Source organism: Aspergillus flavus, chromosome 5, assembly GCF_009017415.1.
Source record: "Aspergillus flavus chromosome 5, complete sequence".
NCBI classification, from domain to species: Eukaryota; Fungi; Ascomycota; class Eurotiomycetes; order Eurotiales; family Aspergillaceae; genus Aspergillus; species Aspergillus flavus.
The window spans coordinates 1,749,092-1,766,880 of record NC_092408.1 but is presented as its reverse complement, the minus strand read 5'-3'; the positions used below and the strand labels follow the sequence as shown (position 1 = coordinate 1,766,880).

Below are 17,789 nucleotides of genomic sequence, written 5' to 3'. Positions count from 1 at the left end.
ACCGTCAAGCAACCCAATCGCATACTTTCAACAGACGGACGCATACATATGATACCAGATGCAGAATATTGGTGTCGGCCATGGAAAAAGACTTGAGAGTTGATGTCAGGAACCCTGGACATAGTGACAAGTCATAATCTGCACCATGATCAAGGAAAAGTCCAGTTTTCAGTTTTGTGGGGAAGCGCATTCGTTGACTGCCCCGATTTCTAGCTTTCCACCTAAGGTCACGCCGTTTGTCCATCCGTGCAAAATGGCGGCAAAGCAGTTCAAAGTCAATTATGGTAGAGGTTGCCTCTTGAGAAGGCTCGAGCCCACGTCAAAGCACTCTCTGCCTTAACCTCTGGTCGGCGAGCAGAACTCAATTCTTTATGAAAAACCTGGGGAACGCATGACCACAATGGAAAGTTGAAGCTAACGTGCGGGGTATTATCTTGAGGATTCTGAAGATGGAGATTCCGTACGCAAGCCGCGGGAACAGTTGGGGAAGAAAGCGATCGGCGGTTACTTCCGTACGTTTGCCGGGGACCTCGGACATGTGATACATGTAATACTACCTAACTGGCTTTCTGGGCGAAGTATCCACGGTGCATGGCCTATTAACAAAAAACTCGACCGCGGAATCTGCAGACCTATGCAGACCTATGCAAATGAAAGGGACATAATACCTATGGTAAAACTTATTGGGTGTCTTACACGGACTTAAATCTGACCCGTCGAATAAAAAGCAATATTATTGGAACCAGAATGACGCAGGGTACCGTCTGTCTGTATATGTTTACATTGTCTTTGTATCTGAATCGCTCTGTGGCTACGGAGTATTGTAACTCCTGTAGGCCGTTTGAGACATTTGGCGCAAACGCAGCGTCACGTTCATAGAGCTTTTTCGTTAGAAAAAAAAAATTTTTCATGCAGGAAAGGGAGCCAGAGTTCATAGTCTCGCTGTATAGCCAATGAGGTGACGGGACCTGCAAATGAGTCGTCGGGCGATGATTTGAAAGTGCCCGATTGGGAGAATAATTGACGATCTCTATCTCGGGCGTTCACCAGCCGACCCCTTGATTCCCCCCCTTTTTGCCTCCTCGCTTTCGAACAGAAGAAGGGGTTCAATAAGAGAAGAACCATTGTGCGACTGTGAGATATGGTAGAAGAACAATACCCTTCACAGACTGAATACTGACAGGTGCTATGAGATGTAAGGTGGTTAGATATGAGCTATCTACTATCCCCCGGGCTTATTGATCCAGATGATCTGCCGGCCCACCCCATGTAATGTGGAGAAAGCCGTTCCTTGTTTCCTCGGACGATCATTGAACTAATTCCCCAGTTTGGAGTTGATGCACCTCATGAGGGTCCGGATTCGGCTTTTCGTGCTAAACTCGGCAGACGGCAGATGGCATCATATCCCTTGGGCGCCATTGGGAGCGTTGGTTTTTCCTAAGCGAAAGTGAATGCGTGTTTTTGTTTCAAACTCCCTGGGCCATGACTCTGGAGCTTGAAGTCGTTATTATGACTTTTATACTTTGAGGGGCTCAAAGTGTACCCAGGGCTCCATTGTCCCCGTGATATTGTTGTCCACCTATTGTTAGCCGGATTGCTTTCGCTTCCTTTCCTCGGTGATATACTCCACCTGCAACGCAGCCACTCCTTTGGCCATGTCCTCGGGAACCAATTTATTTCTCATGTGCTAACCGAGCTTGTGGTTATTTCCCCCTTCTTCACTGGGGCTGCGGTGTCTATTTGCCCTGTCGCCTTGTATTGATACCGGAATTCCCTCATGCATTGTGTGCGACCCGGCGCTTTATTGACCCCAGACGCTCTGCGTGTTACTATTCATTTTCTTTCGTCATAGGATACTTCTCATCTTGACCATAGATCTGGTTCTGGAATCTGGTTTTTAGTGACATTCCTTCGATATAAGCCTAGTTAGGCTGCCCTCACATTCCAGGCCATCGCTTCAGACCACTTCGACTTTCGTTCTGGAACACCTTCCGTAAACGATTTACCTTCTACTCTTTTTCATTTGTGATCGACTTGGTGGTTCGTTTAACCATTGTTGGGACTGGTTGCCCAACGCTTTGTTGCACTTTCGAACCGACCTCTTAAGGTTGCCTGGTCAGAGACCACAAGTATAGTCTAATAAAACGACATCGCCCGGTGAATAGTGATCACTGTCCTCTCTTTTTCTCTTTACTCGGACAATTTCAGCTCTCTCTTTCAAAGCAACCGCGTTTCACTTCCCTCGTGACCGTATTCTCATTCAGTGTTTTGGTCATCCACAATGGAATCTATTCGCAGGAGAAAAGGTACCACTATGAATAGGCGTGGATCTATCTCTCAACTGTTACATATACAAGTGAGTGTATCCTGGACCACATTTTCCTTTATAACAGAGGCTCATAAGCACTCCTAGAAACCCACATCCTCAGTATTCCAGGAACAGCCGACTCGGTATTATGATTTTGTGGACTCCCCCGGCTATAATGGGCCATCATCTTCTTCAACCCATTGTCAATACATTAGCCCGGAGCTAGAGTCGGACATCAGACATGCTTGCTCATTACTTGTATACCGGATTGAACGTGGCGTGCCGTCACCGCCGGCCAATCAATCATCTAAGCCATCGACACGTATGGGAAGCGAAAGAAGAGACCAATATAGCGCCGCACAAGACAGAACAGTACCGCAAATTGATTCGAAATACTTTTCTCCTAAGGTTGGCGCTGAGGTCGCCGCCCTGAAGGATAAATTTGACTCGGGTGTTGGATTAACCCAGCAACCCAGCAGACAGACAATGCGGTTATTGAAGTCATCTCATTCCGATGCACGCCCCGACTCCAGTGAGCGCGCACCGGGATCTTTGCTCGGTCAGGTAAGGGGCACTACCTCTGGCTCCGATGCCAGCAATGCAGAAGACCCAAATAGTCAATCACTAGTCAAGGAATCTCGACAAGGTAGCAAACAATCCATGATGGGGAATCCCATAGGAGATGCTCAAACGAAAGACCAGGATACGATGTCATTCCTCGCTGGGACATGCAACTCAGGTCCAAGTTCAGATGAGGCATTAGACGACATGGAAGTATTCCTTAATCCGGATGTTGGCTTGGACTCGAATGGAATTCCGAGCTTCACCTCACCTTCAACATTCCTCAGTAGCACTTCGCCAAGCTTTGGAGTCTCTAGTGGCCTTCCTCAAAGTCGACAGCCCGAGCTAATTGCCCAGTCGAGGTTTCTTGGAGATAGTCCAGGGACCAAGGCAGGGTTGGACCCGTCACAATCCGGCAATGGTGAAAGCGAGCCCGGGGTTATCATTGATGGCAATGGCTTCGCGCATATTCTAACAGTTGCCGAAGAGGCGCAGCGTAACCTGAATCTGCAACAAGCCGTCATGGCAAAGATGAAAGCTAATGCGGTTGAATCTAACTCGAATGCATTACCCCAGACGCCGAAACAAGTCTTGCTACGCCAAGAACCACAGTCGGAGCACCAGCCCATCCCTTCTAGACTCCAAAATTCCTGGTCACATAAGAGCAAAGCAACTACGTTGAATTGGAAGAGTCGCACCGAAACACCTGCATCCTCCAATAATAAGCCCACCTTTTTCCAGAAGATTGCCGGCTTGTTCAAAACGCGAAGGGCTCCTGGCCAAGGAAATCATGCTCTGGTGGAGCAGCCCTTTGGCCTTGCCCACTAATAATGCTTTGATTCTCGCTGGGTGTCGGCAATTCCCTAGATTTCGATATATTTTCGTTCTATACATTTTTCTTACGTTGGTCGCTATGTATCTGCAAAGCGATCCCATGGAGTTGATCAGCGATAGCATTTGTACCTATGATTATGTATAGGAACCTTGATGTTCTGTTTCGATTGTTTGTTTTGATAGCGAAGCATGATGCACCTGCTTTAGGATTGCGTCTTTTCCCTTTCTTCTTTGCCTCCCCTCTCTTACCCTTCCTTTTCACCAGACCACACCGGGCGACAGCCCATATGAATGTTTTCTTTCACGATACTAATTGACTGAACTACGCCTTTCCCGATCTTGTACCTTTGTGCCAGACCCGGACTTACAAATATATTAACATGTTCATCCGTATCTCTTTGCCCACTCCAAAACCCGAAGGATTTAATGTGTTCTGGATATCATGGGACTATCCCAGTGATAGAATGCCACATTGTAGCACAATGTGCCTGACGTGGCATAGCCATCAGCTTCTAGTCGTCCTTCTGTGTTTTGTCAACAAGTGGGGTTATACGGTGCCGCATGTCCAGCGTGGCATTCCAAGAACCCATGCAAAGGAAAGGCAGGGAACCTTGTGATCTGCCGATGGCACGTGCAGTGATGGTCTGCAAGGACGGGTAAGGCATGGATTCATGGACGGAAGAAACCTAACGTTAGTATACTTTCCGTTTCGTTTCTATATCGTCGACAAGTGCGGATAAATTTAATTTATTCTTGATATATGCACAATTATTGCTCCCTTCGACTCAACCATATCTATATATCTCTCTAAACTGGCTCAAATCTATTATCGCGCCAGCTGTGTGGGATGACTCGACGAATTCTCGAATGTTATCCTAGTGTTGCTTGGATGCATATGATGTTGCCTAGTCATTGGCGGGGTAAAGGGAGAGGCACTCTTAACTAATATCCCACTTCTGACAGCTTGCAGTATGGCTTGCCTTACGTAGACAAGCAGGGGGAAACCCCTCAACATGCCAATATCTTCATTGATTGGTCTTACTGCGGTTACTATTACCCGTTTCGCATCCTGCTCCATGTTCTCGCCCAATCGTCACTTGCAAAGAATACCATAACTTGGTCATTCTCTCCCACCGCGCTACGTCTTGGTGAATACTTTGATCGTTTTTGGAGATACATGCATCTGTTAAGGCACTGATACATCGTCGATGCTCCGGATGGGCTTCTCAAAGTCCACACTGCAAGATATTCGTCCTGGAAAATGTGTGATCTGTTCGTTGGTGGCGCCGCCATGGTAGAGAAAGACAAATAGCATACAGACTTCTCACCTCCTACGCTAGGCATCGACAGAAAATGGTCACTAGGCGATTTGGCACGTAGGCCAATTCATCTCCCGAGGGGCATAAATCTGACATATCGCAAGTGTCGCTCCAGGAAATCCGGTCGCTCATGATCAGGATATGCAGAGAAATGACTTCCCTTACTGTATTTGGAAGGCTTTTCTCCTCGATAGCGTCGTGTCTGCTGGCACATGCATTCGATTCTGGATAGTGTCGCTTGCCTAGGAAGCTTTCAGGCATTTGCGCATACAGTATACATGCTAGACTACCTGTGATGGCAGGGATGATTTCTTGATCCCCATCGAACACAACCTGCAATGTTGAAATTGTCTTTGGTGTACGTGGCACCACTATGTTACGATCCAAGCTGGTCAAGAAACAGCATAATGGACTGGCGCAATGCGGACTTGACCGACTGCTCAAGCATATAAACCAAGGTGTTGGCGGCCTTCAATAGCTAATCCACTCAAGCTCAAGTTCAAGCTCCCCCAATAGCTCCCAAGGCTCCTCACCTACTCCAAGGTCTGCTGTTCCCTCACATACAGCTCTCCCTTCAATTGCTTACTCCCTCTAGCTTACAACTGAATCTTCCAAATCAAATTCTTCCAACTCGCCAAAATGCAGCCCAGCGCCAACATGATCCACCCCGACGGCCCCGTGGTCATCTCCATCCCGGAGAGTGCAAAGATCCACATCGTCGGCAAGACAAACGCAGACTTCCGCCAAAGGGTCACCGTCGAGGAGATTGGCAAAGACAAGTACATCTTCGAAGGCAGCGGTGAAGGCAAGCCCATGACCCTTGCGGGAGGAAACGAGAGCGTCGACCTTGAGCCTATCAAGGGCACTGGATTCCGCACATGGAAAATCGACTTCCAGAACTCGAGTTCCGGCGCAGAGGACTCCTTTAGAATGTCGAAAGTGCTGCGTCCAGTCTACAACACCGTTTACGATGAGAACTACAAGGTTCGAAAAATGGAGTGGGAGATTGCGAGTGAAGATAACATTGATGATGATTACAACGATGCGATCATCACTGTCAGCGCCGACATTTGAGTGGCTTCAATTTGGGTTTGGCGAAGCTTTAAGGACATACCGATTGAACTCTAGAGTGTTGGACTTTCTTGTCTCTAGCATTCGGTCATCCAGTGAGCTTGCCTCCATATGGCTTTCCTGGATGAAACGCTTCTGAGGGTAGCGTTTGTGGATATGACGTGATGTCAAATACATACTCAATGATAGATACCAATGCCCCTTACTATCCTCGATTACTATCTTGAAGTAATTGGCGTACGCTTTTATAGTAAGTCTCTTGATATAGTCTACGTACCTAATACAGAAGAGGTCGAAGTGGAGTGTAAGACATACTAGTAGTAAGTACGAGAGACTGTAAAGGCTTGGCGATGATCCACCGCGGTTCCAATGTGGGTCGACCAATCAGTGTGGTTGCCGACAAGGATCACCAAAAAACAATTCGGGAACACCGGCATCTCCGCACGCGGTTCTTCATTAGAGTCGTCCCAAGCTTCTGTCACCTCGAGCACAGAATGGGAAGCTTCCCAGCTTCTTCACTCCCAAACACAGTGTACCTATACAACGTTAAATAAGATGATCCGGTAAAATGAGACGCAAAGTTCGAAGATCCGTCACCCACCTCACCGTTTTCGGCTGCATCCTCTTCCTCATCCTCTACCTGAACTGCTCGCCCTCACTATCGCCGCTCAAGAAAAACCCCCAAACCTATCCATGGACTAGAGTCACCTACCAAACGAACTCGGAGGTTCTCCCACCAGCCCGTGGCATCTGCCCGGGCCTCAAAGAATCCTCAAAACCAGCCCTCGTCATATCCCGAGTCGAAGCCGATGGCGATCCCTCCTGGCTCGATGTCCTAGACAAAAAGTACCATCTCTGCGTATACACCGTCGACGCACCGGAGAACCCTAAATCCCAATACCTCCAGGTCCCGCTTAACCGCGGCCACGAAGCCATGACCTACCTCACCTTCATCATCGACAATTACGACCAGATCCCGACGCGCGGCGCCGTCTTCGCCCACGGCTCCCGCTTCGCCTGGCACAACGACCACCAGACATACGACAACGCCGACCTCCTCGCCGCCCTCAACATCCCCGCCGCCCTGGAACCATGGGGCTACCACAACCTCCGCTGCGACTGGAGTCTCAGCACCTGTCCCTCCAATGTCCCGCCCCAAGGCGGCCTCGAAAACGCCTTCACAGCCGCCTTCCAGCCCTGGAGCGCGCGCGCTGTATCCGACGTCGCGCTCCCCAAAGCCCTCGACGCCCTATTCGGCACTGGCGCCGGCAGCCAGGCCAAGCTGGGTCGCACGCATACCGTCCGCTCGCAATGCTGCGCGCAGTTCGTCGTCGCGAGGGATAACATCCGTCGCCATTCTAGGGAGGAGTATGTTGCACTGCGACAGTGGTTGTTGGATGCGGGGACTCATCGTAATGCGGCGTCGTTGGATGATCGTACCTCCGGTCGTGTTCTGTCTTACATCTGGCATATCCTGTTCATTAACCAGAATCCTGTGGCGGGGGTTTCGGAGGGGGTTGATCTGGAGGCGTTGAATCACCAGGCTTGTCCGTCTGCGAAGGATTGTTACTGTCGGTTGTATGGGAGGTGTGACCTTGATCGGTGTGTGTCAGGCTCTTGCTTTGGGCAGTATCGTCTGCCGAAGAATTTGAGGTTACCTGATGATTGGGCGGATACGCATTGAGAATTGGGTTTTGGATGATGTAGGCTCTGCTTGGAATCTGTAACAGGATATACCATTTATTGTATCATTAGAAGCTATGGTCATGGCATAATAGGGCTCTACGATTAGATGAATATAATGTTTATGAATTTGAATGCAACTTCATAGACAGACATCTCTTAATACGCGCATTATCCAGCTCATGACCTAGAAATTAACCCTATAACCATAGCACAAAGCACAGGACACCTCTATTAAAATGTAATTATGACCCAAACCCGACAACAAGTTAAAAAACTTGCCCAGCAAAGCAAGAAAAGACCTAATCTGTATCATCCCCATCATTACCACCACATCCCACTAGCCATAAATAAACCCTCATCTTAATGACAGCATTCAACCTCTCCCTCAGTATCATTCACTCCCTTCAACCTAGTCCTCTACAAAACCAACCAGTCAGCCCATATATTCCTTTCCTGATCCCAAAAACACTTAAAAGAAGATAACTTACCCCCAACCCCAAAGTAAGCACAAAACTCACTACCCCAGCCACCAAAAAGAACAACCAAACATCCCTCATCGCATCCGTAATCTGCGGCGTAACCAAATCTCTCTCCTCCCCCGACAACGCCTTATAAGTGTGACTACTCGTCCCAGCAACCAGATTCGTGATATCAGCCGCACTGAGAGTAGGCATAGCCTGCGTCACTTTCTGCAACGCAAGATTCTGATAGATAGATCCTGCCATGGCAAGGAAGATGACCATACCTAGATCTTGAGCTATAATCATATTACACCAAGTATTAGCATATATTTTTATCATGGGTATGGTTATTTATTTATTTATTTATTTTTTTTTTTGGAAGCGGAGCAGTCTTACAAATAGCCATAGCACCCACGGCATTCGATATATCCTTCACCGGAACAAGGGACTGCACGACGGCGAACCCGGCGACGGCGTAGCAACCTGATCCAGCGCCGACGAGGATACAGTAGCCGTAGATTTTGGCGTTGGAGGTGCTTAGGTCTGCTGTGTCTGTTTGTTTTGAGTTTCTTTGTTAGTGGTTGTTTTGTGTGGTGTGGTTTGGGAAGTGGGGACTGACATAGTAAGGCTGTTCCGGCGACGACGAGGGCACTGCCGAAGAGGTGCCAGGGTAGGATGTAGGGTAGTTTGGGCATTAGGGCTCCGTTGCCCATGGCGAAGACGACCATTGAGATTATGAAGGGGAGGAGGCGGACGCCTGCGTCTAAGGGGCCGTCGCCCTATCTCTATTCGTTAGTTCTGGGCAAGTATATTATTTTCAAGAGGATAGGTCACGAACTCGTATAAACTGGAAGAATAACGGGATATAATAGGTCATGGCCTATGTCTTGTTAGTACAGACAGCCCTATATCAACCAGAGAAGGGTTACACACCAGCACAATACCAGAAACCAAGAACATCTGCAACTGAAGATTGACCAGAATAGGCCGTTTAAAGAAATGTGCCGGATAGAGCCGGTTATCCTTATCCACGCCTGGATGGTATTTGGCCAGGACAATACAGACGACTAGAAGCACGCCTGCTACAACCCAGAGCGCAATCTCGTTCCCGGAGCTCCAGGCATACAGTGTGCCACCGAAAGTGATAGCCATAACCAGACTGGCAGATCCTGCAAGAAACATGGTCGTCATGATCCAGTCTATCATGCGACATTTTTCGGCCCAGCTTTTGGATGGCTGCGGGTCGAGGCTGGGGACGAGGAGGAGATAGGATGGGGCGAAGACGGCTCCGATGGGGAGATTGATGTAAAAGGCCTAAAAATATATAATTATGAGTGAATATTCAGAAATATTCTAGCAGAGGGTGTGATAACTTACCCATCGCCATGTCGCAGAACTATCTGCGAACGCACCGCCAACCTATAACCATCAATCTCCGTGCTCAGTCACTCTCTAAGTGGCGTTATATGATGGATAAACCTACCACTGGACCAAGGACACTCCCGATCCCCCAGATAACGGTGCTTCCAGCCATATAGATTGGTCGCTCCTTCAGCGATGTCAACATAGCCACGAAACTCAGCGTCCCCGAGTACATCCCCGATCCGCCTACCCCGGCGATGACACGGCCGACCACGAGGGCAGTCATATTCGGGGCCGCGCCACATACTGCGCTTCCAATTTCAAACAGCGTGATATTGAACAGATAGACGTATTTGACGTTGAATACTCCGTAGACCTTGCCCCATGGTAGGACGCACATTGTGCCGAGGGCAAACCCAACTCCGATCCATGGAAGGAGCGAAACTTCACCGAATAAGTCGAGAATCACGGGTTGGATGTCGGCGACCTGTTTTATTATTTATTAGCAGTATTCTCCTGGATTCTTCTAGTGTAAGGAGCTAGGGTATGGGGAATATAGGGACGCACGATGGTATTGTCCAATGCGAATAGAAACGTAGTCGAGATCATTGAGGCATATGCAATGGCCCACTAAATCAATTAGTTACGGCTTTCGTACTAGGAGCCAGTAGAGCTGTACCTTCCATCCGTGAATTGGACGGAGCGACGCCTCTTTGGGGATGACATTCTCGCTGGAGCCCGTGCTGGCAACGTTGTCATTGCTACCCTGTTTTTCAGGGTCTGCGTCGATGAAAGACATGATGAAGAGGGGTAGTAAGACGAAGAGCTTAATGAGTTGTTCACATTTGAGCTTACAATATACAAAAGTTCAAAAGACACAACACTTTACTCCGGTGTTGCTCTTCTATCTGTTTTTATAGAATACCCAAAACGGCCAGTTAGGGCTCCGAACGGCCGCTCCAACTCCGTGTCTTGGCGCCAGATCGGCCGCCTCAACTCCGCGTAAGCTCATCAGTTATTGTCAACTCTCGGTCTCCATTTGACACAGTTCATGTCCCTTCCTGGATGGGAACCCCTTCATCTCTTGTTTCTGCGTTTTCTTATTCTCAGGGATTCTACGTGAATGGACAGTCAAATACTCCTGAATTAGCCCCCGATAGTCTTGTGGCCGGTACGGAATGAACCATTCTTCGAAAAAAGTCTTCTTCCGACGTGGATTGAGGCCAAGATCTCTCATGAGAGTGTCCAGATACTAGATAGTGAAATAGAACGATCTCTGTTAACATTGCATACCGATGGTACGACGTCACCTAGAGGGTAACTAGCTTACCGAGATATAGTCGTAAATAAAATATGAGGAAGATACAAGTACTTGAACTTGCTTATTATATCGACTCATTCCGGAGAATTTATGATTTTATTTTTCTTTTATTTTACTTTCGTTTTCTGCTTGGATGTTTTGCAGCCAGCATAACCAGGGGTCAGGTGATCCAAGGCTTTACCAAAAAGACCATTGTTCGCAAGTGGTCCAGAACTTATAGTTACAGATGTTCAGCCTTCAATTTGAGTAGCTTACAGCCTGCAACCACCTCGCACCTCGGCCAAGGTCTTCCTTGCAACACTGCATATATGGGATTGACGGGAAAATGTCCCACATAGGATCTTGATAGTACCAGCCTCATTTGTCGAATTATCTCACGGAATCTCCCGTTCTCCAATCCCCTCCTTTACAAGGCTTGGCATAAGGTTCAGGAAAACCAACGGAAAGGAAATCTGATCTTATCATCAGTGTCTATCATTTTAAGCATGCTTCTCGACCAGTCCATGACTCCTAGATGAGCCCCGTCTCATCTCACAAAATCTTCTACAACCATGCTTCATCGTGCGGCCGACGGATCAGACTCCAGCGCGGCTTCTATGGAGGACCGTGGCGGCGACCAGCGCAAATCGCAATCTTCTTCCATCACCAAGAGAGAACGCGCGCCGCAGACCTCTGGAAGATTAGCCTGTGACATTTGTAGAGAACGCACGTAGAACCTCCCCTGAACAACAAACAAAGTACCGTGTTGACTCTTATCCACAGGAAAGGTCCGCTGTGACCGGGGGGATCCCAAATGTGGCCGCTGTGCGCGGCTTGGCTACGACTGCAGCTATCAGGGACGGAGGCGATATCGTGCAGCTCAAGCGGATATGCCACGCCAACTATGTGAGTTGCAGAACCGATTAGGTAAATACTGCCCCAGGATCACATGTTGTTGGTTGAATATCTCGGGCTCTCACTGATCCTTGTCGGTGGTCTCAGCGCATGCAGAAGCCATACTGCGGATAACATCCTCGACAGCATCCACCACTACCACTGCTCGGCCGATTACCCCCCAGGTAGACTTATCTTGGCCATTGATGACGCCTTCGGAGCGGTTAAGTGACCATGAGCGACTAAAGCAGCGGCTCCAGAGCCATGTCACTCCACCAATGGGTCGTGCGTTTGAGGGGTTTGACATGTTAGCAAACCTGACGGAGGACATTCCCGATTTTTGGGAAGTAATGGATCCGGCTTTGACTCCTGACGCTCTTCCAATCCTGCCAGGTGATACTCCTCATCTTCCAACTCCGTTCGAGAGTGGCTATCTTACCACTGGGAGCGGTGGCTCGGTTGCTCCTGCTTTCGAAAGCTCTCTCTTCGCCTCAACTCATGGACTAGAAGAGCCGATTTCACCGTCAGATCTTGCCGCCTTGTAACGTATTCCCATTGCTTCCTTGTATGAAGGACAAAGCAACTGACCAATTGACACAGACACCATAAGTACTTCGATGTTTTCTATCCGGTTTTACCAATCTTAAATCAATCGCGATTTCACCGAGAATGGACCCATGATCCAGACTCCCCCCGAATCAGGGGGTTAAGCTACGCTGTGGCCCTGATCGGCGCAACAATCGCCCCAGAATACGCCCATCTACAATCATCCTGTTATAGCAATGCGCGCAAATACATCGAACTCTGTGAGCGCGATGATGACGAGACGTATATCATGAGTTTAAATTCATTTCAAGCATTATTATTCATTGTTCGCTACGAATTGACGAAAAAGCACTTTGTCCGCGCGTGGATGACCCTCGGCCGTGCTGTTACGCTTGCACAAATCCTCAACCTGCATCGCATAGATAGCGGTGATACGGCTCGACAGCAGCGCACAGGGTCTCAACAGGATGCCACCGAAACAGGATTAGCCTGCGATACGCTCGATCCGGCCTCGCTGGAGGAGACTCGTCGTTCTTTCTGGTCTTTATATATATTCGAAAGCTATGGGAGCGTCCGCATTGGTCGGCCTTGCACTCTAGAAGAGGACAACCTGTGTATCTTTCTCCCGTCGCCCGGTGAGCTTAGCGAGACATTTCTGCCTAGCCCAATGCCCTTTATCAGCGACTCTACAAAACTCACCGGAGTTGGCTACCTGACCTCCTATGCTGCGGTGACCATCATGGTGAAGCTGGCCCGCCTCTGCTTTGAGCACGTCAGTATCCTCTCTCGCAGTGCTAGCGACTCTGGGTTTTGGGACCGACATTACCGTCTAGTTAAGACAATCAATGACTACACCGCCATTTTCCAACGATACCTGACTGCTAAAGCCGTCCGTGAAGATCCGCTGGCGTTTTCACTACACCTCAACCTATGCGCAACACACATTAACCTCCACGAGGCAGCGATACGTAAAGTTGAAGAGCAAGATCTACCCAAGCTTGTTGCAGCTGAAAGTCGCAAGTGTAGTACTGCCGCGGCATTCAAGATTCTCGGAGCTATTCGCATGAATTGGCCTGTTCAGCGGTCGGAGGTAAATCTTTCATCTCTCTCCATACTCTGCTTCCCATGAGCCTCATCTGACTTCTTTTGTTTTAGCGTGATCACTTCACCCTTCAGGCGACGTTTATTGGCTGGCCCATTTCTATGAGCCTAATTGCCCTGAGTCGCAGTTTAGCCAATGGTGACACGACTCCCATCGGCATCGTGGACTCTCTGCGCTTGTTATGCGCCGCTCTGGACCATGTTGAGGAAGCTGATGGGTATTGGCACCAAGCAAGCAGGGCTGCGGTGGCTGCCTTGGCAAAATGGGATGAGCAACAGCACGAGTCCCGCCCCGGGGAATGATCTAATGTCCCTTGATTTGCTTTGAGTGGAATATGTTATCCTTGGACATGGCTTAAATGGTCTTCTCTTTGGCCAAGTATAACCCAAGCTTGAATGGTCAGACTCCAAGGTATCTCCTGATCGAGGCATCACAGACAAAGCGCACCGGTAACAATGGGACCTAAGACTTGTATTCAGATTTCACATTAGATATGAAGCTACATATAGAATTTAGCGATCATTTCTTGCTGATAGATGCGAACCACCGACGACATATAGCAAAGTCTATGGTCTTCACCACTACCCTTCCAGCTTTAGTAGGCGAGCAGTGCATATGATGAGGGTAGGCATGTTTTCTCGTAACTCGTCTCGATTGATCGGAATTGTTCTACTACTGGAATACGTATCACCAGAGTTAAGCTCTTTCCTTAGCTCAGTAACTCATGGTGATTGTCTCTGTGAGCTTGTAGACGCTTGGGGTGATACAGGATCTTGAGATTTCCCTCCTTTTTCGCCTACGTAGTCCTCCATGGGTAGCTAATCAATGAGCCGCCTCAATCCCAGACCACACATGATGGGGGTCCCTAGGCAAGAACCACAACAGCGTCGAACTAAAGCACAGGAAAAATCCCACCAACAAGGGCCAAATCTGCTGCAGATCCCCGGTCCAGTACCACCACCTCTTTGGTAGCTTCCTCTGCTCGTTCTTCCTTGCCTCTACCGCGATGGTATCCTGCCATCCCAGAAGCCCCTTCTGCTCTGGAAAGTCGACAAAGCTCAACTTCGTGCCAGCACCGGCAAGCTTGGCTATATTGATTGCTAGCGTATCCAGGCCGATCCACGGAGTGAGCCAGCGCTGCATAATGTAAAAGTACCATCCGTCAAAGGCCTGTAGACGCGTGAGATCGCCGCCGGCTTTGACAATGGTTTTAACGCGGTCTAGTCGCGAGTCCTGGTACTCCTGCATGGCGGCACTGATTTCCACAGTCGAGGGTTTCTTGTTTCGGTGTCGGTTCAACAGTTGATGGAGTTGGTTGGTGATTGCTACGCCGTCTTCCATTGCCGTGCAGCCGCCCAGCGCCGAGTTGGTGGTCCCCTTGTGGATTGCGTCGCCAGCCATTACCGTCCGGCCAAAGAACCAGTGGTCGAGAGCGCCTTCTTCCAGGGAGATCAGCTGGGCCTTGGTGCGGGTTCGCCACAGTTCCCCGAAGACCACCGACTCGCAGATTGGATAGTCGGCTAGCTTGCGCGCCAGGGCCTCCATGTCGTCATCGGTAAATCGCACGCGATTGGGCCATACGCACTGCTTGTCTTTAGGGAGCTTGCAGTATGCGATGTAGGAAATGAATGTCGGCTGACAGAGGAGCAGGAACGAGAAACGGTCGTTCGAAATTGAATGCATGTCGTGGGGACGCAATCCGGGAACTGGTGGACATTGGGCCACGATGGCGTTGTAGGTGTAGACTAAATTGGTGGCATATCAATGGCGTCAGATATTTGATGAAAGAATAATGAGTCTGTGTTGGCGAAGCATGGGTCAAAAGCATGAGCAACCGTTTCCCCTGGGTAAGGCACAAAGCCTTCTAGGGCCTGATTCCTGAAGCCGACCTTTATAATATCAACGATAGCATTGCATAGGTAAAAGTAGGCTGGGTTGAATATTTGTGCTTTGTGAGCTCGATGGAGCTATACTGATTCCTTTTTGGCTTTTATTATGGGGCCGATTGATTCTAAATTCTTGGTCATTATTCTAATGATACCGCACGAGAACTACTTGAACCAGATATCAACTACCGATGACAGAGTCACCTATAAACAAGAAGGCTAAACTGGTTGCAGAGTCCCTGGACAAAGCCCCGGGCATCTATAATCTCCCTAGTTTCACTTATATATGTAACCGTTCAACAGCGACACCGATCTTTGCGAGTTTTCTTTCCAGATGGTAATAACCCCTGTCCAGATACTTTATACCGCCAACCACGGACCTTCCTCTCCCAACCACTGCTGCAAGAATCAGGCTAGCAGTAGCTCTCAGATCCGAACCAGACACGAGTGCCCCAGACAGCTTCTCAACTCCACTAATTATTGCCGTCCGTTCACAAACGCGTATCCCTGCCCCCATAGCCCGGAGACCAAAGCATTGGCTAAATCTTCTCTCAAAAACAGACTCAGTAACATGACTTGTGCCTTGAGCTAAGCAAAGCAACACCATAAACTGAGGCTGTAAGTCCGTTGGAAAAGCAGGATAGGGTCCAGTGATAATATCCACAGCCAAGGGTTGTTTGGCCTTCCAGACTGTTACAGAATCATCTGATATATCAACACGAGCGCCCACTGCTTTCAGATTCTTGATCAACATTACATGCTGCTCAGGATGACAGGGATATACCGTAAGAGGGTTCCCACATATGGCCCCTAGGATTAAAAACGTGCCCACCTCTATCCTATCTTCCATGACTTCGTACTGACAAGGAGATAGAGGCGTACTATGACGACCATGGATGACAAGTTGGTCCGTCCCCGCGCCATGAATGTCTACTCCCATGAGGACCAGGAAGTTAATCAAGTCACCCACTTCCGGTTCACGGGCTGCGTTATGGATATGTGTCACGCCGCGAGCCAAACAAGCGGCCATGATGAGATTCATCGTTCCAGTCACCGAGGGCGTCTGCATATCAATAGTTGCTCCTTGTAACTGAGACGCATGAGCCTCAATATACGTGTCTGTTACTGTAATACAAGCCCCAAGCTTCCTGAGGCCGTTGATGTGTTCTTCAACTGGACGATTGCCGATACTACAGCCCCCAGGAAAACTTAAACAGGCATGTCCGAATCGAGCAAGGAGCGGGCCAAGAAATAATATCGACGCTCTTAAGCTATCAGTAAGCTGGGCAGGAACAAAACGAGACGTTACATCTGTGGTGTCAATTGTAAAGTTGTCGCTAACCTGAGAAACATCGGCCCCAAGGTATTGCAGGATCGAACCCATGTTCTTGATGTCTGATACTGGTGGGAGGCCGTGCAGCGTACTGGGCCCGGGCGCTAGTAGTGTTGCCGCCATGAGTGGTAGTCCGGCATTCTTTGAACCGGAAACTTGAACATTTCCGGTAACATCTCGACCACCGTCGATTGCGATAGCGCTTGGCATTTGTATTGAGGGGAACTTCAAAGCGGCGCCAGAGAAGCTTGTGGCAGATATGAGAAATACGAAGCACCAGAAGCTAGCAATGAAGTATGTATATCAAGGTTTTAGTAGGCCCTAATATACAGAGTAGTACTAAAAGGGCACAGACAGGAAGCACTGCGAGGGAACAACCACAGTTGATTGAAAAATAGTAGCGGTGTGTGGGGATCCAGATCCTGTTCCGTTCAACATGCAGCCCGGAGGGCTTTGAGCATAAACCGGCATGACTCCTTTCCCACTATGGCAGGGCGCGAGAGATCTCTGTGGGTGCGTTTGCATATCATTTCCTTCTACGAAGTTTTGCCAACTGTATACGAGGTCTAATAGGACCGCTTGCTATGGTGGATCTGATAGTTTCACTCATGATCTAAGCGAATCGCTCCACAGGGATCAACAGGATCTTTCCGCGGCCTACCAGAGTACCTAAATCTACTGTGGATCTGTTTCTCGGCCGGTCCAATTAGGGCTGCCAGCAGGACTATTAATGGAAGGTATACTGATAACCAACACTAGGTCGTGTTTCAAGGAAGAGGAGCGGAAGCATTAACAGTCTGATTGAGGACAGAAATATATAGAAGGACCAGGATCGAAAATGTATTGTGTTGCTTATTTCTACAAAAGTATCGGCATACTGTTTAGGCCTTATGTTCTAGCCAGAATACTGTGTAAAAGATATGAGTAGATGATTATATAAGATCCTTCAGCTCCAAAGTGGGTAGTTCTAGAAAAAAATTATTATTTGGGGCTGTATAGCTTTAAATAGTGATGAATTACATTAATTATCATAACGCGTTTTAATAAATCTATTGAATGACTACAAATCTAGGATAACAATTCCTAGTTCCTACTTACTAGAATTATAAGTTTTAGTGATTAAATT

At 48.6% G+C, this 17,789-nt stretch overlaps 7 protein-coding genes across 7 annotated transcripts; 4 read left to right on the top strand and 3 right to left on the bottom strand.

The window, feature by feature from the left end:
- The first annotated feature begins 1,634 nt into the window (after positions 1-1,634).
- On the top strand, positions 1,635-3,890 carry F9C07_1647511 (uncharacterized protein). The gene is made up of 2 exons (XM_041286366.2): positions 1,635-2,356; positions 2,414-3,890. Exons 1-2 carry the CDS (start codon positions 2,282-2,284, stop codon positions 3,695-3,697), a joined length of 1,359 nt encoding a protein of 452 aa, XP_041147597.2. The 5' UTR covers positions 1,635-2,281; the 3' UTR covers positions 3,698-3,890.
- A 325-nt stretch (positions 3,891-4,215) lies between these two features.
- Positions 4,216-4,781, bottom strand: F9C07_6306 (uncharacterized protein; the record flags this gene model as incomplete). Its single annotated transcript, XM_071511450.1, has 2 exons — positions 4,216-4,389; positions 4,689-4,781. 2 exons carry the CDS (start codon positions 4,779-4,781, stop codon positions 4,216-4,218), a joined length of 267 nt encoding a protein of 88 aa, XP_071364400.1.
- A 679-nt stretch (positions 4,782-5,460) lies between these two features.
- F9C07_2284796 (uncharacterized protein) lies at positions 5,461-6,381 on the top strand. The gene is made up of 2 exons (XM_041286365.2): positions 5,461-5,565; positions 5,618-6,381. The coding sequence occupies exon 2, from the start codon at positions 5,662-5,664 to the stop codon at positions 6,094-6,096; it is 435 nt and encodes a 144-aa protein (XP_041147596.1). The 5' UTR covers positions 5,461-5,565; positions 5,618-5,661; the 3' UTR covers positions 6,097-6,381.
- Positions 6,382-6,661: 280 nt separating this feature from the next.
- F9C07_6308 (uncharacterized protein) lies at positions 6,662-7,777 on the top strand (the record flags this gene model as incomplete). The annotated part of the gene is made up of 1 exon (XM_041286361.1): positions 6,662-7,777. One exon carries the CDS (start codon positions 6,662-6,664, stop codon positions 7,775-7,777), a length of 1,116 nt encoding a protein of 371 aa, XP_041147595.1.
- A 181-nt stretch (positions 7,778-7,958) lies between these two features.
- On the bottom strand, positions 7,959-10,960 carry F9C07_2258921 (uncharacterized protein). The gene is made up of 10 exons (XM_041292842.2): positions 10,282-10,960; positions 10,170-10,232; positions 9,724-10,089; positions 9,618-9,659; positions 9,174-9,554; positions 9,079-9,120; positions 8,860-9,019; positions 8,637-8,792; positions 8,268-8,536; positions 7,959-8,196 (listed from the first exon to the last, which is right to left on the bottom strand). The coding sequence occupies exons 1-10, from the start codon at positions 10,399-10,401 to the stop codon at positions 8,140-8,142; spliced, it is 1,656 nt and encodes a 551-aa protein (XP_041147594.1). The 5' UTR covers positions 10,402-10,960; the 3' UTR covers positions 7,959-8,139.
- A 47-nt stretch (positions 10,961-11,007) lies between these two features.
- Positions 11,008-14,025, top strand: F9C07_2284794 (fungal-specific transcription factor domain-containing protein). Its single transcript, XM_071510724.1, has 5 exons — positions 11,008-11,628; positions 11,686-11,829; positions 11,905-12,337; positions 12,397-13,432; positions 13,498-14,025. Exons 1-5 carry the CDS (start codon positions 11,475-11,477, stop codon positions 13,744-13,746), a joined length of 2,016 nt encoding a protein of 671 aa, XP_071364399.1. The 5' UTR covers positions 11,008-11,474; the 3' UTR covers positions 13,747-14,025.
- A 241-nt stretch (positions 14,026-14,266) lies between these two features.
- F9C07_2203948 (RNA 3'-terminal phosphate cyclase/enolpyruvate transferase) lies at positions 14,267-16,873 on the bottom strand (the record flags this gene model as incomplete). Its single annotated transcript, XM_071509574.1, has 6 exons — positions 14,267-15,189; positions 15,280-15,322; positions 15,418-15,455; positions 15,520-15,569; positions 15,624-15,940; positions 15,995-16,873. The coding sequence occupies 6 exons, from the start codon at positions 16,871-16,873 to the stop codon at positions 14,267-14,269; spliced, it is 2,250 nt and encodes a 749-aa protein (XP_071364398.1).
- Between the last annotated feature and the right edge of the window lie 916 nt (positions 16,874-17,789).

Excerpts from the sequence above, each read along its gene's own strand:
- F9C07_2284796 (XM_041286365.2), top strand. The coding sequence starts at position 5,662 with ATGCAGCCCAGCGCCAACATGATCCACCCCGACGGCCCCGTGGTCATC.
- F9C07_2284794 (XM_071510724.1), top strand. The coding sequence starts at position 11,475 with ATGCTTCATCGTGCGGCCGACGGATCAGACTCCAGCGCGGCTTCTATG. Across the intron at positions 11,830-11,904 it reads TGAGTTGCAGAACCGATTAG|CGCATGCAGAAGCCATACTG; the intron begins GTAAATACTGCC and ends CGGTGGTCTCAG. Across the intron at positions 12,338-12,396 it reads CCGTCAGATCTTGCCGCCTT|ACACCATAAGTACTTCGATG; the intron begins GTAACGTATTCC and ends CAATTGACACAG.
- F9C07_1647511 (XM_041286366.2), top strand. The coding sequence starts at position 2,282 with ATGGAATCTATTCGCAGGAGAAAAGGTACCACTATGAATAGGCGTGGA. Across the intron at positions 2,357-2,413 it reads CTCAACTGTTACATATACAA|AAACCCACATCCTCAGTATT; the intron begins GTGAGTGTATCC and ends AAGCACTCCTAG.
- F9C07_2258921 (XM_041292842.2), bottom strand. The coding sequence starts at position 10,401 with ATGTCTTTCATCGACGCAGACCCTGAAAAACAGGGTAGCAATGACAAC. Across the intron at positions 10,233-10,281 it reads GTCCAATTCACGGATGGAAG|TGGGCCATTGCATATGCCTC; the intron begins GTACAGCTCTAC and ends TAATTGATTTAG. Across the intron at positions 9,020-9,078 it reads TATTCTTCCAGTTTATACGA|GGCGACGGCCCCTTAGACGC; the intron begins GTTCGTGACCTA and ends GAATAGAGATAG.